This window comes from Pezoporus occidentalis, unplaced genomic scaffold (genome assembly GCF_034315485.1).
Source record: "Pezoporus occidentalis ecotype Australia unplaced genomic scaffold, CSIRO_AGI_Poc_V1 ctg204, whole genome shotgun sequence".
NCBI classification, from domain to species: domain Eukaryota; kingdom Metazoa; phylum Chordata; class Aves; order Psittaciformes; family Psittacidae; genus Pezoporus; species Pezoporus occidentalis.
This window is the reverse complement of record NW_026913900.1, coordinates 401387-428829: the sequence shown is the minus strand read 5'-3', so window position 1 is coordinate 428829 and position 27443 is coordinate 401387. Positions and strand designations below refer to the sequence as shown.

Here is a 27443-nt window from a genome sequence, read left to right as displayed (position 1 = left end):
TTTCAATTCTTCACATATATTGGTACAGTAGCACATCTATTCAGACACTTGCCAAACAACAACAACAACAACAACAAAAAACAAATAAAAAAGGGAAAAGAAATAATCCTTTCTCTTTACATCCCAGGAAACTCTTCTGGCACTTTTACCATGCTACTTCAAAATTCAACTGTGTCTTTTTAAAAGCCAGGTACTGCAGCTGTACAATAACCTTGAAAAATTGAAGAAACAGCAAGCAGTGTACGAACAGTTTCATATACTTAGAATCTGAAACAGCTCTGGGATGAAGTGAACACACTACATGTTTGCTTGCAACTTTTGCCAGAAAAGAGAAGGATGATCTTTATGCCAACAGCTCACGCTGGCACCAGCAATATCACCTATCCACCAAATCAGTAAGAAAAATATAAGTATTAAGAGGAACCCAATGGAAAGTAAAAACTGCTAGAAATCAAGCTAAGCAACTTGTAGCTAAACCAATCTTAGATTCTACATAAGACAGAGGGATATATCATATCATCAGGCTTAAAAGATTATACCTGTAAGTGGATGGCAGCTCACTGAGACTTATGTGAACTGCTTTACACTAGGCTAATGGACCTAACAAGAAATTAAGAGAACTTACATGTGGAAGAAAGTACATGTACATATGGGCAAATGGACAGGACAGGTAGCAACAAGACTTATTTTTTTAAGCTTCTGTTTGCTGATGGGAACAATCACCAAATACCTTTTATCTAAATTTTAATACAAGCTTTCATGCAAAGACTAATCCTATCTCTAACTGACCTGTTTAACCAAAGATAATTTTTCTTCAAGATTAGTACTTGGCTCAAATAATAATGTTTTTGGAATACTGTCTACAGAAGCAGTCACTAGCCATTCACAGTGATATAGCAAGAATCCCACTAATCAGTATCTAAATTTATGAAAATCACAAGCTTTCACTTGCCTACAAAAGTACCTGTAATCATTAGTATAAAGTTATCTCTAAATGCTATCTGAATGTAGATCATTATTGACCATAAAGTAATTTCTATTAGTACTTATTCTGTATATTAAATAGCAGCAATACTAATCCATTCAGTATTTAGTTCTTGTCAATCGCTATTACCAGGGGACTACAATACCTGTTGCCCTCAGGACAGGTACAGGTGGTTTACAAATACACAAAAGCTATATTCAGCAATAATTAGCCATGAAATAACACGTATCCAAATTTTTTTTTTCTTTATCTGCAGGGCTTTCAGTAACAAAGCATCTTGAATATGAAACACCTATGATTTAGGCATTGCAATAGAAATCTTCCTAAATATTCCTGCAGCATAAGCAGCGAGATCAACAGTTTAAACCAAAATCAGTGTTTTGAGAAGTTTCATACAGCCTGACACTTTTCAGAAGTTATATCAAAATACTGAATGAAAGGCTAGAAACACTAAGTTGTTCTTCATAACTATTAAAATAAACTACTAAGGCTAGCAATCAAATAGCACTGTTAACATTTAATGTGTACCTACTTTCCTGCGGGATCGAGGCCTGTGGTTTCTGAAGTTGTGCTCTAACTGGAATTTTTTTTCCTTGATCTGAAATAAAGACATTTCTTCTGTAAAACCAAGCTTGGATCATATGGAAGCATCCACTCAGCAGTTGCATCAGCAATTCTACTTCAAAAGGATTATTTTATGGAACCAAATGATGCAAAAATATGAATACAGATGATACATTTTCAATTCAGCCACTGAGATGGTCTTCATTGTGTTTGAAAATTGAAGCAAAGGTAGTAGGCTTTTGTGATTAACTTCATAATCCTTTTCTTACTGCCTTTGTGCCCTGTGACATCTCCTTTTAAGTAAATTCTATTTATTGATTTTTGTTTTGCAACATATAAAACTACAATTAAAAAGATCTGAACATACAGTGGCTGCTACAAACTAAAAGTTTAAAGTTCTGAGGAACAGTGACCTTTTGAGTAGGAAAGAAAAATAAAGGTAAAAGGTCAAAGATAGACAAAAGTGCTGTGCACGGGTTTTTTTGAAAAACACTCATTCTCCAAACCCTTATTTTTGAGAACTTTTTAAACAACTGAACTGCTATATCTTCTGGCAAGAAAGATATGCTTCCAGATATTTCAGTGTATTCAAAATACTCAATATTAGAATGACTTCATCATGGCTTTTTTATGAAAAATGGTTAAGCCTGCAGAAAATTAACCGAAGGTAACATTTACAAAATCTATTTTAGGACGTAAATCTTCTGATAAAATGAGGTTGATGAAACAATACAGGACCCAAGGTGAAAGTGGGGCAACTAGTCAAAGAAACATGATTATAATAGCCCTATTTCCATTGAAAAGCCTGCAGATTTGATTTATTAGGATCAGAAGACAAAAAAAGGCCAAGTTATCAGGTTAGCATCAACTTTTATTTTCTTCTAGCAAAAGTCTTCTCTTAAACTGGTTGGTTGGGTTTTGTGGTGGGTTTTTTTGTTTTGTTTTTTTTTGTTTGTTTGTTTTTTTGACCAATCACGAAAATAAAACTTTCTAAAACAAGCAATAATTCACTGGGCTTTGATTGGATTTCTGTAAAATCTGTTTCCAGAATAGCAAATACCTTTCAGCTTTGACTTAGTAACACAAATGCCAGAACATCACTGTATGGTACAGCTCAACAGGTACTATAATACTGATCAAGCACATCTTCCTGCACAAATCCAATGTATTTTTCAGGGTGAAAAAATAATTTATTAATTAAATAAATTGGGGGGTGTGTGTATTATTTAGGATGAAATCATTATGAAAGTTATCAGAATCCATCTTCCACAACAATTGCATACATCACTGGGATTAACTTGTTATAGCACACAAGGCAGCCGTAAACAAAGGCTGCTCTCTCAGTAGCAGTTGCCTGACTGGCTTAGGAAAGAGGATCTAATCTGCCATATTGTATGTGGTTTCCACAGAAAAAATACTTAACATACAAAGCCATCACTATTACTTTTCACCTTTACAAAAGCCTCACTCAAAAAAGGTGAAGTTTTATAACAAAAAGTAAATGCTGACTGCACATGCCAAAAAAAGGGGTATCATTAATGCTCTGGACAACAGCGGTAGGCGAGACTGTGCTTGTACTTTTGTACCGTGGGAGACAGGGTGTTGAAAAGGTATCATTGTGGGATACAAATTTACTTGTGTGGGACAAATCAGTAACACTAAATAGTAGTGTTAGCGAAATGTCTTTCACTCTCCCTAAGGGTATATGTTAGCAGTACACTTAAACAGAAACCACACTTCCTGTTACAATTAAGGCACGTGGGGTACTGTTTCATTAACAGCCACCCACTCACGGAAGTCATACTAGCAGCACCCAAGTTACTACTAAACCTAAAGGTGCTCCAAGGCTGTGCAAAACTGGCAAATACACAGGCAGCTCCAGAAGCAGCCAGATGGCCTACAAGTCCACAAGACTTCTTTAGATTCAATCAGGTATTCATTTACCTCCTCAGTCTTTATGCAGTATCTCTCCAGAAAAGCAAGGATTTTTTGATAGAATTGGCACAAGTATGGCACAAAACCTTTTCTATTCTCCACCCTGAGTCCCATTCTGCACATTTTATCCATTTCTGCAGTACACAACTACGTACCCCATGCGGTATCATTAGCATATTTTTGTGAGGTTTGAAGTAGCTGGTGACCTGATACACTAAATATGACAGACATTAACTACATGACAGTACTGAGTTTTATATCCAAATCTCTCGTATTTCTGTTCTTGAAAATGCAAAGAATTTGAGGTTATTTTAAGATCTTCCTATTGCACAAACTAGACACCCCCACCTTCAGCCTTAACAACTGCAAATGATATGCAGTTCTGTCTAGAAGATGAGAGGTTTATGCTTTTTTTCAGAGATAAAGCCCCCTTAAGGAAATATAACCTTCAGACTTGGGCCAAGCTGGCTCTGTATAATAGTGAATAGCACTACAAAGATCACAGATGGTTCACTGCACACACTTGCTTTTTATTGTGGCTACAGAAGCAACATACCTACAAACTTCTTTATAAAACTGTATGAATGTCAGCCAAGTAAATGTTCTTTCACAAGTACTATGTCTAAGCAGTAAAGTTGTTAATTTACCAGATCACCACAGAAAAACCAAGATAAAATTTCAGAGTATTTTAAGTTAGTAAAAACTACAGCAAAATTTGTGGAAACAAACTTTAGTACTTACCTAGCAAAAAAGCAAGATATGATACACAAAGGAAATTAGCATTAGCTTTTTAATATATAAGACTTTACATTTTAATGGTTCAGATGGATGCTAGTTTAGCAAATTGGTTAAGCTTTAACAGAGAACAGGTGACACTGAGTAACTATCAACACAGCTGACCGAGTCAAATGTGCCTTTTAGATGCAAATTTCCCTATGTCAGAGAACTAACTTTTCTCTCACACTTTAAGGCAGCAATTCACTTAGACTACTCAAAAACATATACTTCAAAATGTGTAGATTGATTTCTACCCACAAAAATGAAATCATCATAATTTAATAAAATCTGTGAGTAAAATGCTTGAAACACTGGTTTATATGGCCTGCACATATATCTACCCTTTTCCATTGTAAGCCAGCTGTCTGAAAACACCTCAAGCAGAACAAAAAATAAGCATGGTGCTACAAGCCATCTTGGGTCTCCTTCTACTGTTGTAAGTCACAGTGCATAGCAGCATAACCACTGACAAAATTTTCTTGTACATGTGTTCTCACTAAAGATTAGTAATTTTCTTCATTGTTTTTATGTTAGAGGCAATACCTCAATTATTTTCTGTACCATGCTAGTAGGATTACTGCTGTGTACCTTCACTCAGTTGTCTTTAATTCACAACCTTTACAAATGATTTTATTACTCGTGGTATGACACAGTACTCATTTTTGAAGTGTATTACACTAATGGGTTGAGACCAGCCCTATGTGTGCGACTCACAGCTAATCTGAAAAGACTTCAAGATAAATTATTTCCCCCTCACTCATTTTAATACCGAGGAATATTCTGCTCACTCTAACTCTTCCATCATGTGCTCTGAAAGTCCAGCAAAGTACGTGCATGTTTAAGATGTTCACATACACCATGAACCCACTTAGAAGAAAGTCCCTTTCTTCAGAGAGATACTGGTACTCTACAAACCATGTTGACAAAACCAACAATACACAATCGTGAAGGAACCATGAAATTTTAAGGTATGTAACTTTCAAAGCTCCTGAAGTGTGAAGAATTAAGGATGGAAACGGAAGAGGTTTAACTATTTATCTACTTGTCTTCATGGAGAAGCTGATCCAAGCTTAAGTAAAACTATAAATTGCTTCTAAGTCAATATATCCTTAATATAATGAAGAAAAACTAAAGATTTAAGAAATGCTCACCTCATAGTGTACTTAATACTGATTCTCCTACTGTGAGAATGAAAGTCTCATGACTGAAGTCAGAGCTCTGTCCACTGGGGTTACATTGCTATACACAGGAAGACAGGGGAATAACTAAACTGCAATATCTGTACTCCCAAAAGATCAATTACAGTTAGCAGTCCATGCAGTTACAGATCTGATAAAAGTCACCTTGGCCCACGTAATCTCCAGATTTTATATTCTTTTATGATCTGGGATGGGAAAACAAAACAGAAAAAAACAAGTATGAACAAAGTTCAAGAAATTACGTTGTGTTAAAGAAGCTGATCCGATATTCTCAGCAAAAAAGCACAATCATATCTACACTGGCACATTCCCAAAGAACTCATGCCAATCTAAGCATCCAATTCCTTTGCTGAGTAATTTCACCTTACTTTGCATTTCAGAAATTTTTATAACCAATATAGTCATAGGTCAAGTTCTATTACTTTCCCTTCACCTGTCATCATCAAATTTGCTGGATGAAGACTTGCTGAAAGATGATTTTTTTTTTTTCCAGACATATTAAGGACATAGTGGGGAAATAATTTAAAAAACCTCTGCTTGAAAAACACCCATATGTAATGTATTTGACAATCACTCCTCTTATCCAAACTGGTGCATTGAAGCAGCATATGGATGCAGATACAAATATCTGTTATTTCAAGAGAACTTCTGTTGATTTCTCTAACACTTATTTTTAATTTCTTTGGATTCTTTTAATCCAACAGAACCTGGAAAATACTATATAACTTTATTTTTCATTATCTTCAACATAAAATGAACTAACTGCAGTTCCATTAGAGCTTGCTGTTTCTTTTCCTAACAAGGAAAAAGCAGAGTAAATTTAATATTATCTGATAAAAGATTAACATTCAAAACATGAAATATTTTACTTACAACTTAGATTACAATCTAATACTATTTCTCTAGTTCTCTATTTCTTGAGAAATTCCTTGAGTATCTCCTTAAGAAGAAATACTGTAGTTTCTGACATTCAGAAATTCCATTCAGATACGAGGACCATAAAAGTCTGTATAACCACCTCAGTTCCAAATGATAATGTATTTTGTTGACTTTTATAGAAGTAGGGAATAAATTATCATCTGTTTTCCTTATGGGAACTGAAGCTAGGAAAGTTTAAGTCACTTTGGCATATACAGTAAGCTGAAACAAGCGGAGAACTCTGTGTGAATCTTTCATACTCACACCTTAAAACTGCACTATCATTCCCCAGTGTGTAATACTTTGTGTTAAGTCACAAAACTATCCTTTTAATCTCAACTTTTCTTCCTGCAATATAATATTTATTGTCTTCCATCAAAAGTTTTTATTCCTTACTTGAGGTCTCAGGTGCTTGCTTATGCCAGCATAAAATAATCAAATGATTCAAAGTTGGTATTCACACAGGGCACCCAGTATTACTTTTTCATTTAGTTCTTAAGCATCATACACTATTTGAAAGAGGTTTTCTCTTACCTTATGTATCATGCAGAACCTACCCACCAGCTAAGCCTTAATTTTCAAAACACTGAGAATTACATTAAGTTCTTTAAAATTTAAGTGCTATATTCTGACGTAACTTTAATACTCATACGCTCTGGGAGAAAAAAAGTGCTGAAAATACAAAGTTTTGCCAAATAAGATACCTTTCTTCTTTTTGTTAACAAGACATAGCAAACCTAGAACTAAATAACACTAAAGGACTTGCACTACAGGTATGGGTTGTAGTAGGTAGGTAAGGCATAAAGTATACAGGGGGAACAGAACAATGAAGAAGACTGGCTTCTTTTTCCTTCCTTCTCCCTTATTACCTTCACGAAACATTTGTTACATAAGGAGGGATCTAAATTTCTGCTTATATAGCCCAGTGTAACATTTATTTCTATAACTACCATAATGCTCACGCAGACTATAAACCCGAGATGAACACATGGCATACACTCTCTGTTCAAGAAAGCTGATCTGTAATGGTAATGGTACAATCTAAAAGCATACATTATTTAAACAGCCAGTGAGTTTCCCTTTACTAAATTAAACATAAACACCAGCTTATCTGAAAAGCTGGTAAGACAAAACAAAAGAAATCAAGATAAGCTTTTACAAACTCCAGGACTATTTTAACTCACTCAGATGACAGCAATATAATGCTCCTCCTGAAATCTGAAAATCTGTTAATGATGTGTAGAGACTCTACCTTAACAGGATTTCATAATAAGTCAACTTGCTGACTTTCAAAGGAAAAAAAAGAAGCAATAATGTTTTATTTACCTGTTCTGCTTTATCTTGTCAGCGTTGACAAGATTAGACAATAAATAATAACCAATAAAACTTTAAACAGCACAGTATCTTCAGCTTGTTAATCAAAAGAAATGTTTAACTAAGGCAAATTCTATGGTAGTGCTGCAGGTTTATGGCAGCAACTGCGAACTGTTTTCATGTCAACTGACATGCGCATCCCTTGGATGCTCATCATGTCTCTGGACACCACTAGGACCATCCCACCCTTGCTCCTTAAGGCATCTACTGCTCCCACACCAGCACCAAGTAACAATGACAGCAACAATGCCTCCAGAAAACATTCCAAGATAGATTTTGTGCACACAAGTTTTGCCACAACTCCATAAGGGGTCACTTATGTGACTTATGTGACACTTATGTGTCACTTATAGGCATCACTGCATGCCTATACATTAAACATGGCTGCCATATAGGCACTTAAACACCACATATGACATGATTAATCTCCATAGAAGGGCAGTATTAATAAACCAAGCTGTTTAACTGGAAAACTGACCAAAGAGTGCAAAAATCTATCTTCTTTTTCTTTTTTTTTAATACAGTGTTTTCAAAAATTGTTCAAATGTGCTCAAGATGGGCAGTTTAATTAAAACAAGTATTTTTCATTCTGACCTAATTATAGCTCATCCCAGATTTCTCTGAGTTGAGCTATAATAGTGGTTTTTTTTGCACTGGTTACCTACACCCAGTGGGCACCATGAACAATCTTGATGTTTATTGAAGATGACTAAGTCAATATACTCCTGGACTTTTCTGATGAACACCACCTATTTTTTCTACCAATAAACATGAGAGGCAATTCTTAATTCTTCACCATTTTTTCACAAAGGATTAAGCATTCAAACATATTTTAACAATATGGATTTCCATAACCAGTTTGCCAAAGTGAAAAAGGATAAAGTTGAATCTCTTAACAGAAAAGCAAACAAGACCACTGCTGAAGACTAGTATTCCCTGGTTCCTAAGAGCTTTAATGTTTGTTATTTAAACAATACACACTGTGTTTATGCTAACAGCTCTTGATCACCAGTTAAGTATTAAAGCAAGAAAAAACTGGTTTACAGTCCCTGATGCTGTGATCCCAGGCTGTTAAGACCTCGGGTATAATTTTCAGCCAAGGCCACCAAGAGTTGCAAAAAACCATCTATTTCAATTATAAATATTACTTTCAAACAATACTCAGTACACTCCTGGCAAATCATACTGTCTACTCCCTCGTTTGTTGTGTTGACTAAAATAGATAGCAATTCTTTAAAAAAGTGGTATAATAGCTACAAAATAAAGTACTTTTGTTCATAACCTATTTAAAGCAACAAAGCTCACAGTGAAGGTTTTTATGCCTGTATACCTGTCAGACTTTCCATTAGCTTTTTCATCAGCTCATTTCAACACATTTAGCAGTTAGATAGGAATCTCAAATATACTGGCTTTGGTAACTGTATCATTCCCTCTTTTGTCTTTTAAAGTAGAAATGAGTTTAAAACAAGTAAAAGGTAAAGATCATTCCACAAAGACAGGAAATAGCTGCTTTAACAGATTCTCACTGATAAAGGAAATGAGAAAGGAACAGCCCTCACAATGACCAGCAAAAGCCATGTTGACTGAAAGGTCACTGAAATCAGATTAATTTGTTACTGAGTTCAGTAAGTTTCAGACCAGACCTGCAGACTCCAGAGAAAGTTACCTTTTGTCCTAGCCATCTGAAAACCAGAAGCAGCATTACGGGAAATAAGTGTTATAAAAAGCATATTTTATATTTCTTAGTCATATTATCTGACAATGCCTATTAGCAATATATTAGATTAACAGTACCAATATGTGACACACAAAACTTTTGCATATTTATAGACTGTCTGAATAAGAAATAAGGACATTATCTCCTGTATACATGAAGAGCTTTTTGTATCTGTTCTGTCACAGACCTGAAGTAATCAATCAGTTGGCAACATCAGTCATCATTCACAGCAGCAATATAAACAGATGGAGACAGAAGGTCTTTAAAGCTGATAAACACAAGCACCAACACTTTTCATGGCAATGAAAACTATATTTACTTATGAGGCAATTATCAGAATTTATTCAATGTTTTCTGATTTCTCCAGTTGAATTATTAACATTTTAAGACCTTAGGAAACTGCCCTCTGACACTTGCTGAGTCCACTTCCTGAAGGTTTTTCAAGTACTTTTCACTGAAACATTGAGGAACCCCTGTCAAATTTACATTCTGGAAAACAGCCCAAGAATTCTATTGCAACAATTATGAAATAAGAATCACATCTTGTTGCAGAAGTTCTGGAAAGGTAAAAAAAGATGATTGTTTAAATAATAAATATAAATACTAATTTGCTCAGCTACTGATTTTTGTTTTGTAGGTATGCCTCAAGTAAAAAAACAAATCTCTCACTTTAGACTAGCATTTCCTAAAGAAAATAATTTCTAGGTTAAACCTACCAACTTCCTACTTCATTTGTACACTTACAAGTTTCACTCCCTGCTTTTGCAGTGCTATAGACAAGCAAAAAAGTTACTCTTTGCATATGAATAAGATGTTAGCAGCTGATACTTATATTTAGCAACCATGAAAACACCTGAATTTAATACAAAATAATACATAATGCTAAATAATCAGAGCACAGGTACCTAAGCATCTCACTAACAACAAAGTCTTTATCTCAACAGAAAATTATCTAAATACCTCTCCTCCAACTCTGCAGTATTACAGAGAACACATCTCAGATTTGCAACATATGCAAATCTACCTTCTGCAGCCTGCCTGGAAAAACACCAAATTCAGATTCTTCTGTATTAAGGCAAAGGGAGGAAATAAAGAGAACCTGCCAGTCTGCTCTCCAGCTTTGGAATGGCTGAACACAGCTGAAGCTACTTATAAAGGAAAGAAATGTTAATTAAGGGATGCATAGTTCTTTACCACAATTTTTAGCTGGCTCCCCTTAGTCTCCAAACCAATCAATCTAAGTATTGATACCTTATGCCAGTGAAACAGCTTTTCATCAGGTTTCATCTCTGTTTTTAAAGAGATGACTGAAATGAAGATTTCTAGGTAAATGTTGACTTTGTAAAAGTGCTTACATAGATAGACATGTCACAAATAAAAGAAAACTTCTGGGATTCACCTAATTCATGTGTTACATGTAATAGCATCTTATAGAGCCAGCCCTCTAGTGACACTGAAGCTTGACAACTGTGCCACACTTTTCATTTCTTTCCTGTTATATCATGTACTGTCTTGGCATAAACAGGGAAGGATATAAACAAAAAATGTGACATTCTGAGTATACTAACTTATTCACAAATTTGGAATTAAAATTAAGCTCAGATCATGTTAATAATTCCTTAGATTCTTTATGTTATGGTATATTTTATAAAAATATACCTATTTAAAAGAACACATGCTTTATCGACATTACCTCCTATTATTGTGAGAACAGAATACTGGTACAATATCTTCATGCAGATACAGAAACTTTCATATCCCCTGCTAAAAATAATATATGATACATGAATATTTACTTTAAAGCATTGTGAAGGCTGAAAATATGATCCATAAAACTTGAGAATCTCTCAAACTAATGATCAGCAGATGGCTATTTTGTAGTAGGCAGCTCCAATGCATGAGGATTATTGTGAAGTCCTACATATTTGCTGCACACCCTCTATTTAACAGAAACACATATGGGGTTTCTATGGCTAGAGCTACAGTTAGCATTCCCAACAGAATCATACCCACCGATTCTTCCAGTAACAATTATTCAACCACTCACAGATCTGTTAACTCAGAGGCTGAGAAGTTCTTCAACAGTTTGGGATAAAACAATAGCCTCAGCTCTCACCTACTTAGTCACTACCAAGATACATCAAGCTGTACAGCATACCACTTAAGTCCAAGAAAAAGAAGCATTTTCTTGCAACTTCTGGTGAAATGAGGAAGAGAAACATAATTGCTCATATTGGCAATTCAAAGGGGAACACGAATTTGTTTCAACTTGTACAATATTTAAAATTCTCACATTCAGCTAGAACCTCAGTTTTACAACTTTCCACATTACTTCTGGAATCACTACAAAAAACATCTTCACATGTAAGTGTTACTGATATTTGGACGTTATCTCAAACAATGCTTTAAGCAACGGGTAACAACTGACAAATGCTTCATGTAACATGGCTGACGGCTTAAATTGAAGGTGCTGAAACAAGTGTAATTCCATTTGCAGAGTATTTCAAAATCCATTTCTGTTCCCAGAAGAAAGCCTGTTTACCACAGAAAGGAATTAGTTCTCTGTCCACTGAATGGATCAATTTTCCTCCTGAACGTGTTGTCTAATGGATATTCAGACTCTGAAGTCTCTGAACTGGAGACAATCTCAGAGTTAACCTGTACTTCAAGGGGCTTAGCCAGACAAAGGGCACAGTTATTCAAAGTCCTGTGGAGACCCCTAATTTCCTACTGGGATAACTAGCCTAGCTTCTGAGACAATCCAGTACTAGTACATCCTAGGAACATTTTAGCAAAACTGACATATTTTGATAGAGAACACTAAACCGAACCTGATATTTTAACTTTAATACAGAAATATTTATCATTTATGGCACCACTATTAATAATGTTAGGCACAGGAAAAAGATTACCCTGGTCATCTACATATTCTCAAATAGCTAATACTCTGAATAATATAATGTACTAAAGCACAGTACTGGATTCCTGCCTTAGATCACTTTTTTTCAATAAAACTTTAAATTCAACACATAATAAATTTGACTCCACTTGCTATGAAATTGGTAATTTCAAAAAACATAGATCGTTTCAGGAAGGCACAATACAGTGTTTATTACTGTTCTTATATATCCTAAAAATAATGTTAAAATTATGTATAAAGATGATTTAGAAGAAGCTTAGAAAATTAACCAACTTCTTTGTTGTCTCCCTCACCCATACTTCACAGATTTTAAATAAAAACTTGCACCTATCATGTATACACACTTGAATATGACCTTGTTGCAAAGTCCATGAATCACACATTTCCTACCACACAGGTATTAAGTTTTCTCTATGTATCTCTCTTCAGATGCAAGTCTACAACCAACATTTAATATGAAACTTTCAATATGAAACTAGCAAAGTTAGTGAAATTTCTGGTTGTGAAGATAGACAAAAAGTTACCTTTGAATCCATCCAAAACTTTTTTTTTTTTTACTGATGTTACTCAAATATGACTCTTCTGATGGCACCCCATCTGCTATGCAAGAACAAACAAGACAGTTAACCTTTTATTACTGTAATTGCCACTTTCATATCTGCTAGAACTCTCTCATTCTAAAGCATGCAAATTTTTATTTCCTGCGACAAACAGATTTTGCTTCAACTGCTCACCATTTACCTGTATGAGAATACTGGAATAGGGTATGTGACTCTTGTTCTTACTCTTCTTGAACACCCTCAGGCAGCATGGTTATTCTTGCCTCCAGAAGGGATTTGAAGCAAAGAAAAATCTTGTAGAGAACTGCTGAAGCAGGTAAAGTGTCTGTAAACAGTACAAATGATTTCATTCATTAGAAAGTGCAAACAAAAATGCCCAGTTTTCTTTCATAATAAAGACTAAGAAATTAAGCATACTGATTAAGTTATTTGTAGCATTTTGCTGACATATTGTTGGATAGTTTCCTGAAATCCAGCCTTGTTTAGGAAAGAGGCCAGCTATGGTGCTACTCCAAAGACATCTGTGTGACTGAACCCATGGAATGACCCACTTTGGTCTCACACTGTCATGTCCCATAGTTGGTATCCAATACATTCCAAATATATACTGCAAGCAGTTGGTAATTGAGTAAAGGGAAGGCAGGATAGGAGCTAATTGCATTTACCTTATTTTGATCTAAGTCTACACACTTGAGCAAACTGGTTACTTGTATTTTTCATTCAACTTTTGTCAATGAAATAGTGTTCTAGCCTACAGAACAATGTGAAAATAATTAGCTGACAAGGACTATTTACCACAATACCTTTCACCACCTCCTTTCCTACACATTTAAAAAAGTTAAGAACTTGTACACAAGTTTTAGATAAGGGAAACCTGCACGTGACAAATCAAAAAGCCGCGCAAAGCTGACACAACCACTGAAAACACTGCAATTCTGTGAACTGAAAATTAACGCAATAGAAGTTACTTATGAACCACCTCTAATAAGGGCAGAAAAACAAGTCAGTAAGTTTGCTTCTAAAGCTCAGTGGAAACACCCAAATAACAAACAGTCCTAAGAACAAGCTCCTTTCTTGCTTTTGTTTCCACATCATTTACTATCAAGGATCTTTGTTCTCTAGGCTACAAACCATCCTCATTACAGATAAAAGGCAACCTTATTAGTGGTCCTTATGACAACTTTTTAGGATAGGAACAAAGCTAAATCAAGACAAAATTTGAGTATCGGTTGCCCCTAACAAACCTAAATACACATACACACAAAAACAACCCCCAAACAACAACAAACAACCCAAACAAATAACAAAACGAAGCAAAACTAAATCAAACCTGTATTTTCCAATTAGCAGCTCAATCCTACAGAAAGGGAAAGTTTATTTCTTCCGAAATGAAAATCGTAAAAATACTGCCACACACCATCTCCCATGTTCTGAATGCAGATCTTGTACAGCTTAAAGCTGCAAGATACACTCAAAAGTCTAAGCTACATAAACCCCAACCACCTTCAGTGGCCCAAGACCCAGCAAAAGGCAACATTCTACCAATACAACCCGAGTAGACAAACCAGCAGTGTTAGCAGTTTGGCTTGAAGCTTCCACTTTCTTTCTTGACAGGGCAGACACTTAAACACGTGTGGATAAACTGGGTTTTCCTAACGGGCTCTCCTCAAAAGGGGTCTTCACGCAAACTACACTTTCCCTAATAATTTTGTACACTGCAACTGCCTGGAAGTACTCGTATTTGTACCTGCCCGAAGAGAAACCATATGTTTTACTCAAATAAGGGCGGCATCCGACAGCCACGCCAGACTTCCCTCGCCCAGGGCACTGCCATGCCCCTGTTTGGAGCGGAGGGGAGCAGAGCAGGGCGCAAGGCGCTGGAAGGTAGCCAGAATCTCACACTGGTGCCTTAGTGAAGACTACTCGCCCCACGCTCTTCACCAGCAACGGCTACTTCCCAGCACAGCACAGCACAACGGAGCTCAAGAGGAGCAGCACCTCGCCAGCGAGGGACGGCGGAGCCCCCTACACCCCACCCCTCCGCCCGGAGAGACGGACCGCAGCCACACGCGTGAGGCGCGAAGCGCGAACACCCAACACACCGCGGCCGGGCTCTGTGACAGGAAGAGAAAAGGACCAGGCGGGAAGCGGCGGGGAGGAGAGGAGAGGAGAGGAGAGAAGAGGCGGGGAGAAGCCGCCCCCCTTCGCCGCCGACCTACCGAGGCCTATGGGAAAACAGCCAGGGCGCACCCGCGCCCTCTTCCGCTCACGCCCCGCGAGTACAGCCACACACGCGTTGCTCCGCCAGCCGCAGCGGCTCCCCAGGCGGGGGCCAAGCGCGCATGCTCACCACACCCCCTCCACCCCGCCCGTAGCGAGTCTCCCGCTCGCCGCACCCTCTCCCCCTCCGCGAATCCCGCCGGGGGCGGGGCTGGGCGGGGCTTCGCGCAGGCGCAGTGGGGAAGGGCGCCGTGTTCCGTTCTCCCCCTCCCCTGCGCCCCGCTGCCCACCCCCACCCCGAGGCCGTTTAAAGGCGGTGGCGCTTTGCGCCCGTTGTGGCAGCAGCGCCGCACCAGGGCTTGCCGCCGCTTCGTCTCTGCGCGCGTAGCGGAAGCGCTGGTGGCTGCCGCCATGTACCGCTACTTGGGGGAGCTGCTGGCGTCCCGCCTGGCCGCCGGCGCGGTGCTGGCGGGCGCGGAGCCGGGCGGGACGGCGGCGGCGGCTGGGGGAGCAGCGGCGGCATGGAGTGGGGGCAGGTGCCCGCGGCGGCACTACTGCGAGGCGGCGAAAAAGGAAGACAACCCGAACTTCTTCAAGATGGTGGAGGGGTTCTTCGACCGCGGCGCCAGCATCGTGGAAGACAAACTGGTGGAGGGGCTGCGCACCCGAGAGAGTATGGAGGACCGGCGCCACCGCGTCCGCGGCATTCTCCGCATCATCAAGCCCTGCAACCATGTGCTTAGTGTCTCCTTCCCCATCAAGCGTGACAACGGCGAGTGGGAGGTGATCGAGGGCTACCGGGCGCAGCACAGCCAACACCGCACCCCCTGCAAGGGAGGTGAGACCCGCCGTCCCCTTGTCCCTTCATCCCCCCCTGGTGTCCGTGGAGGTCCGCAGAGCCTCTGCCCGGTAATTGCTTCCCTCGCCCTGGAATACTGGGGAGGTGACGCTTGATTGCTCTCTGCCCGGCCGGCCAGCGGCCGTTAGCAGCCGTTCCGGCGATGACAGCCAGCAGCGTCCCTCTATCACCTGCAGTATCTGGTATCTGAATGGAAGGCAGGAGCAGGGGCAGAGTGGTTCCTACGCAGCCCTTCAGCGATCTATTGCCCGGGTTGTTATCCGAGGTGTGAGGTCTCACAGCGGCTGGTCGTGTGGTCTTTGCAGTAGACACCGTTGGCCTGGCCTTAGGCAAGGTGAAGGGTGCGAGGGCAGCCTGCGCAGTTAGCGTGACTCAAACCTCCCTAGCGTTTGTTGAAAAACGTGGAAACTCCACGCTTAAAGTGCCTACTCTTGAGGCGGGAGCTGAAGAAGCCGTCGTTTAACACACTGCTTGCTGTGTTCACTAAAGACCAATGCTCGCTCACGAAACGTCAGTAGAGAAAAACAAGTTTTCCCAGCTAGCGGCTGGATACACAGGAAGAGTCAAAAGTAATTTTTCTAGGGAAAGCTGACTTGGTATAGGTGAGGCCAACACCATGCCTGTTGTACAAGGGGACTGGGAGGGTCAGTCCCACCAGAGCTGAATTCATGTGGCACCAGCTCTGATCTCAGAGGAATCGAACTTCCTTTTAGTGCAGCATAGATGTCACTTCCTTGAAAAACAAATACAGATGTCCTTTGCCATAACTTACTGAGGAGTTCTGATCTTTGTGGACAGTTAAGTATTGGAGGCTGTTTCAGGGCTGTGTCTCAAACTAGGGCTTCTATGATCTGCAAATACATTTCTTTTTTTCTTCAGCATAGACCAGCTTTGTGGTGAATGATGGTGGTTGCTGAAAGAAAAGATTTATTTGTAAATTCTGATCAGTGACTGACTTTGAGACTAGAGTAGGAAAGATGTTCCTAGGTTAATGTGTTCTTGATAATCAGTTTGGTGTATATGACATAGGAGATTTTCTCTTTGCAGCACAATTAGTCTGTCCTGCTAATGTTTCCTAGCTTTAAAAAATAAAATATGTAGTGAGTGTCCCGTGACATGCTTAATTCTTAGCCAGAAGGGACTAACTCAACTTCTGGTGCTTCCTTGCAACAAGAGTTATCGGCATCAGACTTAGTTGTGACTGAAGTCAGGTATGGTTGATGCTTACTGTGTGTGGACCTACTGTTTACAGCAATGGCAGAGAATTTCCTTTAAAATAGTGATGAGTTGTTAGACTGCTGTTTTGTCACTGCTTAGGTTGTTACTTTTTGCTGCTGTTTACAGAAAGTCATTTTCTGTACAGCCCGTGTTTCTTGTAAGATCCCCTCTTGTATACCAAAATACAGTTCAGTGGTAATTGAAGTAACAAGATAGTAGTTTATGTATGATAATGTCTAATATTTCACATTAGTATTGCTCAAAATGGAAGGAATTAATGTTTTCACAACAAAGAAGTGGAAAAGACTTTGTATATGAACAAAAAGCACCAGTTGGGTGCTGGATACCATCTGTTCTGATACCTGTATTTCTAAATGCTTCACAGAATTTCTTGATTTTCAGTAGCATTTCTTAGGTCTGTCTGCACTGAAGCATTTCTGGAAAGTTACAACTGTAAATTTCAAGGCAATCTGAAGTGACAGCTAAAGAAGATATAAAGTCTCAATAGTATGTAATTTTCTTCCTGTGCTGCTCTCTGCTCCGGGTGGGCTTAGGGAAGGAATTGCAAATGTTCTTTCCTTTCCAGTCTTTTCAGTGTAGTGATCATTAATGGTTTTCACCTTCTAATGCTCTATAGGGATTTGCTCACTGTCAGATGACACAGCTGGCTTTGCAGTAAATTTAAATGGGACATGAGATAAGTGTAGATGGACTACTTGAAACCTGCTGTGCAAAAAAGGTGGGAGGAATTAGAACACTTCTATTTAAATTGGAAAGAACAGGAATGTTAAAGGTATTTCTGCATTTATGATGTATTAGATCCACCCAGAATATACCAACAACTTGACCTTTTGTCTAGAAGTGATGTTTAAACTAGAATCCTAGTAGATTCCAAAGGGAAAAAAACAAGAACACCTACCTCACTCCCCCCAAAAAAACACCAAAAACCTCCAAATGAAACAAACAGTTTTCCCTCCCAGCAAAGCCTAGATAAATAAATTCAGGCTCCATAGGGTTATGAAGTGGAAAAACTTGGTGAGGTGGGTGTCCCGGGCACTGTGGAGCTCACAGTCTGATGAAGATAATTCACACCAGCAAGAAACAGCAAGGGACATAGGGCACCTTTTAAAAGACGGTATGAGTTGGCATCTGGAAGGCTTGCAGAGTAGTAAGAGAAGCACAGCTTCCAGATCTTTTCAGATGCAGTAACTGTGAACTTTAAATCTGCACTTACTGAAAAAGAAAGTTTGTTAAAATTAAGGCTCCCCATACTGTATGTTTTATATATTTTATTTTTTTTATTTTTAAGGATGTGTATTTGGTACTAAGAAACAGCGTTTATTTTCTGCTAGCAAATATGGATGCATTGTCATCTCTCTCATTTTCTTAACCATTGTGCTTTAAAAGCTCATCTCTTGTAGTTTTTGAGTTTTACATAAGCTGAAGAATAAGAGATCCTGTTTAGAGAATATTAAATACTGTTCTTTATGCAAATTAGACAAATGATCAAGGTGTACTTTAAGATTCAGGTGTGGAATGCAGGAAAAAAATGTTTTTAGGTCTTAAATTTAGTTCCTCATTTCTTTTGTACATCCATACCAAAATACCTCATTAGCAACTGTAAGTTACTTCTGCATACCTTTTTGTTTGTAAGATCATCTACAGATTTAACTGTGAACTAATGAAGAATTTGTACTGTAAATCTAATTTAAAAAAAAAAGTAAATGCTCTAAACCTGTAGACAGCTGAATTTCTTGAGGAAAGAGAGACTAAAAACATTTGAATTATCTCCACTTAAGGAGCCTTAAATGGCTGTAGGTTAATACTATAGTAGCTAGATTATGTGCCTTCTGTCACAGATGTCAGCCTCAGTTTCTTTGCCTGCTCATTCTCTTCTGGATGAGACCTCAACCCCTGCTCAGTAGTCCAGCCCAAATCTGGAAAGTGCCAAACTTCTTAATGCAAGATTGATCTTTATGAAGCGAGTTTAACACTTGCATGTGCATGTCATGATACCTGCCAGTATCTGCTTCCTCTGTCCTTCTGTACCTCCTTCTCTGCTGGCTTCTCTCTTGCCTGAAAGTAGAAATAAGTCAGCAGTGAATGCCAGAAGGGGTCTGCTTTGACAATAAGACTTCTGAATGGATGGACAACTGTGACATATTGCAGAAATGGAGTGGCAGACCACATGGATTGGGCTGGGTGAGAGCAAATTTAAGATCAGTCTTGCGTGTTCTGTGTAGGTGAACTACATCTTGGTTGGGAACACGACTATCTTATTTCTATTCAAGAAGCTAAATGCTCTTAATACCCTAGTTCTAGTAATCTAAGGCATAGTTAATAAAAATAGGAAGTTATTTAATGGCTTATCCTACTCTCCTCTCTCAAAACAGGTGTAGAAACACAAGTCAACTTGATTTTGTTGGACACAGTTGTCACTACACGGTAGTGCAGGTGATTCTTCATTGAGTCAAGAGAAGTGCTTTTCAGGAGAACTGGCACTAGGTACTGAAACATGCTTTCTTTCCAGTTTATAACTTGTGGGTTTTTTTCCACCTCATTGAGAGAATCCAGAAATAATATTTCTTGTTGTATTTTGTGGTGCTTACCTATTTCATTGCTGTAGAAATTAATCCTTAATTCCTACTTTGGGGGTTGCAAAATTTTGCCATTCAAGAAGGTGGTGATTTTTTTTTTTCTTTTGGTGTGCTTCTCTTCTGTGCTTTAGGAATCTTTGCAGAATGGTCATGAATATACCCATTGAAGTGGTAGCACTCACAGTATGTCCAGCACACAAGTCCAAGTTTTTAAGACTGTTTTCTGCAATTTAACTGTTTGCTGGAAAGGAAAATTTTTAGATGCTTCCTCATCCCATTGAGAACATAGGAGATAAGCAGTTTTCTTTGTGTGTTGGAACTCAAGTTGCTTATGATCCAAACTTAGTATTCATACAACTGGGCTGATGCTGCGTGGTAGCTGAAGTAATGCTGGAGGGTCAGATCACTCTTTCTTTTGCTTATGTGATGAGTTGCATGCTAGTGGCCAGCACTAACAGGAAACCACAGCTGCTGTTGTCACTGCACTGACAGCTGCCTGAAGAACTAAAACATACCAAATAGGGTACAGGAAATGAGATGGCTAAATACAGATGACTGTTGAAAAGAACTCTGACAGTGCCTACTTAAAATTATTTACAAAGATTCATTATTTTATCAGGTTCTGTGAAAGGTGTAAAACTGGTTAAGCTGCTTTTTCATGTGGCTGCTGACAGCTGTTTTCATTAGTAGAACAGTTTCGGAAAATAGAATAAGCTTATTGAGCTATTACCTGCTTAGTAGTATGGAAATGATTCCATGTTTATTAGGCAGCATCTACTGTGGGGATAAAGCTATTAAGCTGCTTTAAAATTTTTTTAAAGCCTTTTCATGTTAACGAACTGTCCAACAGGTCTGTTATCAATGAAAGCAAATGAAGCAGAGCTGGGAAACAACCTAACCTTTTGTTTATGGTCACCCAAACTGCCTTAATCAAGTCTCAGCTGCTTCCTTAGTTCAGCAAGGCTTTTTAAAACTATCTTTAGTTCCAGACTAGTTTTAGTCTTTCACTTAAATAGGAATTTTGCAAAACTTTGCTATATGTTACTTTGAAGTTGCAAAGTTTTGTATGCAGACAAATGATTCTTAACTTCATTTATTAGTTGATTTGGAGGTGAATTAATCTTATTTCCTGTGTGGTGCTGCCTTGGCTGGTTAGTGGAAGGAGCTATTCTATGTGACAAAATTTTTGTCCTGGTTTTGGCTACTTTTCTTCTGCCTGTAAGGATCTATCCTCATTTGACTTATGGGTTTATATTAATGAGTTTCTTACTGCATAAGGTGACATTTATTCATGTTAACTTTGCTGTGGTTTTTCCAATTGCAGAGATCTAAGGCTGATGCTAATCTTGGTGCCCAGCCATCAGATAGTTTCTGTTATACACATTGTCTCGTCTAAAACAGTATACACATACGTGCAAGAGTTGGACCAGTACCAACCCCATGTACTGCCTTGGCTATTGTGACATTGTTTATTCCCTTTTGTAAGTGAGGAAAGTAAGAAGTAATGCTGTAAGATATCTTGACTTCATCAAACTCTGTTTATCCTGGGGTTGTATTGGTGGCTTAGCTTGTTTAAGTCATGCACTGATAAAAGCTCTGAGGTCATGTCTTTGGCCTAGGGGTCTTCAAGGATAATACATGGAAATGTACCTAGGGACCCTGCAACAGGTGGAACTATAACATAGACCATCTGTAACCTGAAATAAACCATGGAAACTGATCAAACTTCAAAGGAGTAAGTTTTACAGAAAAAAAAAGGGGGTTAGTTAGCTTAACTGTGTTAACACTTGCTAGCTAAAGCTTATACAAATGCCTTATTTTATACCTCTCTGTCCTCTTCCTGTAGCTTACTTTACTTTACAACTAGTTCAACAGTGGTTATGTGTTTAAATGGCAAACTGAAAAATAAAGAAGGACAAGGAATGGGGTGTCCTGTGTTTTGCTGTTGCAGTTCTCAGTGAACTCTATCAGTTTTGTAGTTTTACCTCTGGTACTCTTGTAGGAGGCTATTCCGTGCTCTTCTAGCTATGAATCTTTTCAGTCTCGGCTTTCTCATATAAATCAGCTCATACTGTTTGTGCAGTAGCCAGCTTTGTCCTTGATCTTCTATAGTTGTTTTCCCTTGCTACTGTTGGTTCCTTGTCTATTTATAGAGATATCATACCACTCTCAGCATTGGGCTTTCTGGATAAACACGTGTTGGAGGGGGTGAGAAGGGGAATCTCTTGTGTGATAATCTCCCTCCTGTTCCCTGGGTCATCCTAGCAGGTATTCTTTGCATGAATTGCAACAGCTTCATCTCGTTAGGAAATAAACTCTTAGGAAGAGCATGGAATTTGCCTGCTTCGTGTCAGCACTGTGGTGGCTTTAGCTTATTGTTTTATGGTTTCTGTGGTATTTGGACTAGCCACGGCCAGCTCATGTGTTATTTCCGCCCTCTGCACACACCCATGCACTTGGTATTAATATCTACATGGAAGTAGTGTTACTGCATCTCTCTGTATCAGTCCTTGTTACTACAGTGTTGAGTGCATCTTAATGAGGAACCTAATCCTTTAGGTAGGGTTGAGGTAGTTCTGTAAGTGAGACTCTAATTTGTAGGCATAATCTAAGTGCATACATTCAGGTAATATGCCTAGTGGTAATACTGAATATCTCATATTTGCATTTAAAACACAAGGTCTTACTAATGCACTGTACTTTATTTTTTTAATAGGTAATATTACTGTTTTTTCTCTGTATGGAATGAAATACATGTGTATATGTTTAAGTATATTTCAAGTGTAAGTATAGCTTATTAAAAATATTCAGGAAGTGCTATACTGAAGTATTCTGTCTGGTTGACTGCCTTATGGTCACTGAATAGATACTTTTGGTTAAATCAGAATGGGGTGTATGTTCATAGGGGAATCTTCCCTGCCCCAGGTTATAGCTGCCTAATGCTGTGAGGGAAAAGATAAATATTTTTATCTCCTCTCATGTCAGCTAGTTAACTGAATTTAGGATTGAGTAGTTCTTGTTGCCAGTTGGTATACAGTAATCATCATTTCCAGCACTGAATTACTCATCTGGCTTTGTTAGGTTTGTCTGGAATTTCTTTGTCATCAATAATTACAAACTTGTCATTGTGCTGTTTACCACAATTTCCAAATGGTTAAATAAGGCTAAGCACTTTTCTTCTAGGGAAAGCTGGATTTTATTTTTTTTTCTGGATTTAGAAAAATGTGCTGAAAGCCTAAGGATTGTTTTGAAGATCTGTTCCTGCTGTTTTAGGTATCAGAGATTACTTAAGAATTTTATAATAGTATAATCGCAGTCTCACTTGTTTACTTCCTAAATTTCATGTAAATGAAAATTTTATACATAATCCAGAGTTAAAACATCAAGAAACTAAGGCATTGCAATAATGCTTATTTATGGGGTTTGGGGATTTTGATGAAGAGTTTGAACAAGATGTGCATCTTTACTGAAGCTCTTGACTCTGGATGTCATGTCAGCCTTTGGACAGGGTCAGGCAAGCTGTTAACCCTCAGAGCCACTGCAGAATCCAGTGTTGCTGATTGGGAGATTAGTATAGCTGTAGTCACTTGTAAAACCTTTTGAAAGAGATAAGGAAATATGTTCTGCTGACTACTGTATGGATGTGTAGGTTAGCTGCTGCTTTGGAACGCTTGTTTGATGAGCAAGCAATTTGCAAATAGAGGTGAGCAGAGCAAATGCATCATCTTAACAGGAATTGTCATCTGTAAAGGACCCAAATTAGTTTCAAAGTTCAAAAGATCTTCACAACTAGAAGAAAACACTGAAGTCAAAGCAGGATGAAAGCTTTAGTTAGTCATTAACAATTCAGGTTGAGGTGCAAAACTGTTCCAGGTTCTGGGGAACTTGAGAAACTTGCAAGATAGTTAGCTCAGGAGGAGTAGTGCACAGAGTATTTTGTCCTGAACTGTTACTATGGCTACTGTTTAGTTTTGAGACTTGTCTTTGAATACTTCATGCTCATTAATGTTGAGGACATACATAGATATTACTATTTAAGATAACTGCACTTAGAAAATCAGGTAATGATGACAGCAACTTCTTTAAGTGTAGATTTTTAGGTGTACTAAAAAGGCAATAATCTTCCTTGAAGAGCCGGTGGTTCTCAACATCATAGACCACTGAAATCTTGTAAAAAAACCTCGTAAAATTGTATACGCAGTTTTCTTTGAAATAAAGATACTTGTTGCATGCCTGTTAGTACACTCTGTATTACAAACAGGCTGAATTAAAGGATAACTGCTCTTCTTACAGAATCCAAAATGCAACCTTACTGATAATTACTACTTTGATATTTATTTGAAAAGTGTTTCAAGTGTTTTGCTATCTTCATTTGGAAAAGTGAAAATTAATCCATAAGCATCCAAGAAGCTAAGCTTAAATCATGAGCAAATTTTACTCTGGCTAAAACAAGTATTGAGCTTGGTGCAAGAGGTAACTGAGTGAAGTATAATATATCCGAAATACAGATTGCGAAACCAGAAAATTTAAAAAATATAGATACTGCAATGTGATGATAAAGCCTTCTCTTTATACTGAACAATAGTGAAACAAAATTAAACTGAAAACATTTCCTCATCTAAAAGGTCTTGTGCATAGAAAACAAAGTCGCTTAGCATACTGTTTAACTTCTTGGGGTGTGGCAAGGAAAGAGAATTCTCAACTAGAACAAGAATTTATGTTTCCCAATGAAAAGTATTTTCCATGGTAGTGAGTCATACTGTAACTTGAGGCTTTCTTCAAACTATTTTTTTGTAGCTAGTTTGCTGTAAAAGTCACCAGTTTCCAGAAACTTACTGTGTGGTACTTGCCATGGTTTAGAAAAATTAAAATCTTTCGGCATAGCAGTGACTTTCATTTGCTTCTGTATTAAAAAAAATAATAAAAAAAAAACTTGAGTATTTTATCTGTGTTTATGGTCCATTTTTAGACTCAGGCTATTGAATGCATAGTAGCACTGCCAAAAGAGCCAAACAAATGCATGGCAATACTCTCCTGCCAAATTAGGAAGCTGTCAAACTAAATTTCAGTGATGTACAAATAGAATAGAAATTAAGTCTTTTATCTTTGTGCATCCCCTTGCAGATGGAATGTACAGCATTCTCAGATGCCTGCTTCTCATCAGTCCTAACAGCTTAGCACAAATAACTTCCCTGTCAAGAGATGGGCCTCCTATAGAGTGATTTCAATTCCTGAAAATGGTAATTGGCTGAATTGTGAAAAAGAATGAAATGTTAGTACGTCTTAAATGTTATCCACGCCTGCCATAGAAAGGAAAAAACATCACACCTGTGAGGAAACCTGGAATCCACACTCTGAATTTTGCCTTACACTGTAATGGAAGTTTTTAGCAGATAAACTGAAAGTGGCTAGTGAGGTCAGCACAGCTCTTGGAATTGGCGAGTCTCCCCCTCCAGCAGATAAAGCCTGCAAACAAGCCATTTTGATTAGAACTGTTAAAAAAGGCTAGAAAAGAAGCCAAGTCTTGCTCAGAAATATGAAGTTGTCCAGAAAAAGACAGTTACAGCCTCAAGTCTGAAAGTTTTCCCTATTTGGGTACATGTACGTGGGTGACAAAAAGGCAACTTGGCTGAAAGCCTTACAGTGTTTGGTTAGTCTTCGGGCTTTTTCTGTATTTTCCTTGGAATGAAAGTTTAATATTTATTACAATAAAGTTTGTAGTAAGCCATGACTGTAATACAAGGACACTGGAGATAGAACTGTTTAGCATGTGTTTGAGTGTGCTAGTTAAACTGCTCCTTGTTCACCTTTTCAGATCCCATCTTCCATATGATGTGCAGAAGAGGCTGCTTGCTCCTTTCATATTTTTCTTCCCTGTCAAAAAGTATAAAGTAACTATTCCCAACTATTTAATCCCCCTGCTGCTTTCCATATATCAATAAGTAACATTTGGTGTGCCTGCAGGAGTATAGTTACAGCAAAACTACTTTGTATATGCAACTTTAAATTTTAATAAATATATAGCTTGAATAAATACACAGTGGTCTAGTTCAGCTGGGATGGAGGGGCAGAGTACATTTTTGTCCAGCATAGATTGTGGCTTCAACGTTGGCTGGCCTGAGCAGTGCTCAAATGAGACCTGTCCCCAGAGTACCCACTCAGCCAACAGAGAACTGCCCCCCGGCAGGACAGTCAGTGCCATAGGTGTTGCTTTTTTCTTGCTCAGGGCCTGGCAAGAAGGATAACTGCTCCTCTGAAGGATCAGAGTAAGGCATGTTAAAAAAAAACAACATGTATGTTGCAACTGTGACTGGTCTGTTGGGCTTTGATAGATTCCACTTACATTTTGAATATTACTTCCTGTGACAAGGTTCTTGAAATCCCAGATATGAATACCTTACAGCTATTTAAGTCAGGAACTAGTTAGTTTGCTTTTGGAGACCACCCTTCCCCCATAGACACACTAAATTTAAATTCTGTTGTGCAGAGGCACGATACTTTCTTTTACCAATTGAACTTGCATAAAGCAGCACTTGGCCCTCAGCTTTATTTGAGCAGCACTCAGTTCCTTTGAATCTGGGATTGTTTCCAGAGCATTCAGGAATGGCTTCCATAGCAGCACAGTACTTTAGTTTGGGTAATGTATGCTGGCATTTTTTCACTCCTAAGGACCTGAATATGGTCTTCTCTGTACATAATAGGAAATTTGTGGTGCTTTGTCCTGACATCTGAGGGACACTCTGTGCCTGCTACAAACTACCGTGCAACTTGGCACAGCCTACAGCCAAGGATTTGGGGAGCAGAGGTGGGAATGATAAATTCTTCATGGCTCTGTTAAATGCTTAGTGATGTAGGAGAATGTTGGATAGAAGATAATATATAGCTGTAGGGTTTGTTTTTATTATCAGTGGCCACATGATTTTGAGCACTGTGTTGATCTTAAACATCATGTTTAGGGTTCTGTGTATGTGTGCTGTCAGTTTGGTTGAATGTTTTCTGCTCTGCAGCTGCCTCCAGAATACGTGAATTTTAATTTTGAATGCAGTCAATTTATTGCGCAGCTACAACCTATTTCTTTAGAAGGCTGGTAAGAGTCAGGCAGGTGACAAATCTCCCTATCTTTATGTAATCATTTTCCACTCAGTTTTGAACTGCTGTGAAGACTGGGATAACCCAATGCATCCAAGCCGTTATCAGACCACAGCTACTACAATTTGCATCTGTACCACCTGTCAGCATGCACTTGCAGTTCTGCTGAATGGCTCAGAGAAGAGAATGCAGGCTTGGGCTGGCTTCCATGTGGGTGCAGGCTGGGTGGCCCTGGTCACGCAAGCTTGCTACTGGGATAGAGTTACTCCATTAAAATGTTTTGAACAAGTTTGAATTAATGGAGTGGATTGATGCTTTTTGTTATGTGACTGTGCTTAGTAGCTACAGCCTTGAAGCTACATATGGCTCATAACAGGAGATTGCATTACTGTAGCGAAAATATCTTGATTATAACCTGTACTGATAGGTTATGTGAAGGAACAAAGTTCATCTTGTATGTACAGTGAATGAAGTCCAGAGCTAAAAATCTTACAGAATGCAGATGAGCTTT

At 38.5% G+C, this 27443-nt stretch overlaps 1 protein-coding gene and 1 long non-coding RNA gene across 4 annotated transcripts in view; one reads left to right on the top strand and one right to left on the bottom strand.

Moving 5' to 3' along the window:
- On the bottom strand, positions 1-14678 carry LOC134163712 (uncharacterized). 3 transcript variants are annotated; one of them, XR_009964808.1, is made up of 5 exons: positions 14280-14678; positions 12914-13274; positions 5413-5645; positions 1518-1583; positions 1-47 (listed from the first exon to the last, which is right to left on the bottom strand). It is a non-coding gene; the product is annotated as an uncharacterized LOC134163712 (long non-coding RNA). The 3 variants fall into 3 exon arrangements; XR_009964809.1 differs by lacking the exon at positions 14280-14678 and adding an exon at positions 8418-10617 and having other exon boundaries at positions 12914-14203; XR_009964807.1 differs by lacking the exon at positions 14280-14678 and having other exon boundaries at positions 12914-14203.
- An 845-nt stretch (positions 14679-15523) lies between these two features.
- GLUD1 (glutamate dehydrogenase 1) overlaps positions 15524-27443 on the top strand; it is a 31993-nt gene continuing 20073 nt past the window's right edge. The window contains exon 1 of the mRNA XM_062618846.1: positions 15524-16007. Within this exon, the coding sequence (XP_062474830.1) occupies positions 15581-16007 (427 nt within the window). The 5' untranslated portion in view covers positions 15524-15580. The remainder of the gene's footprint in view (positions 16008-27443) is intronic.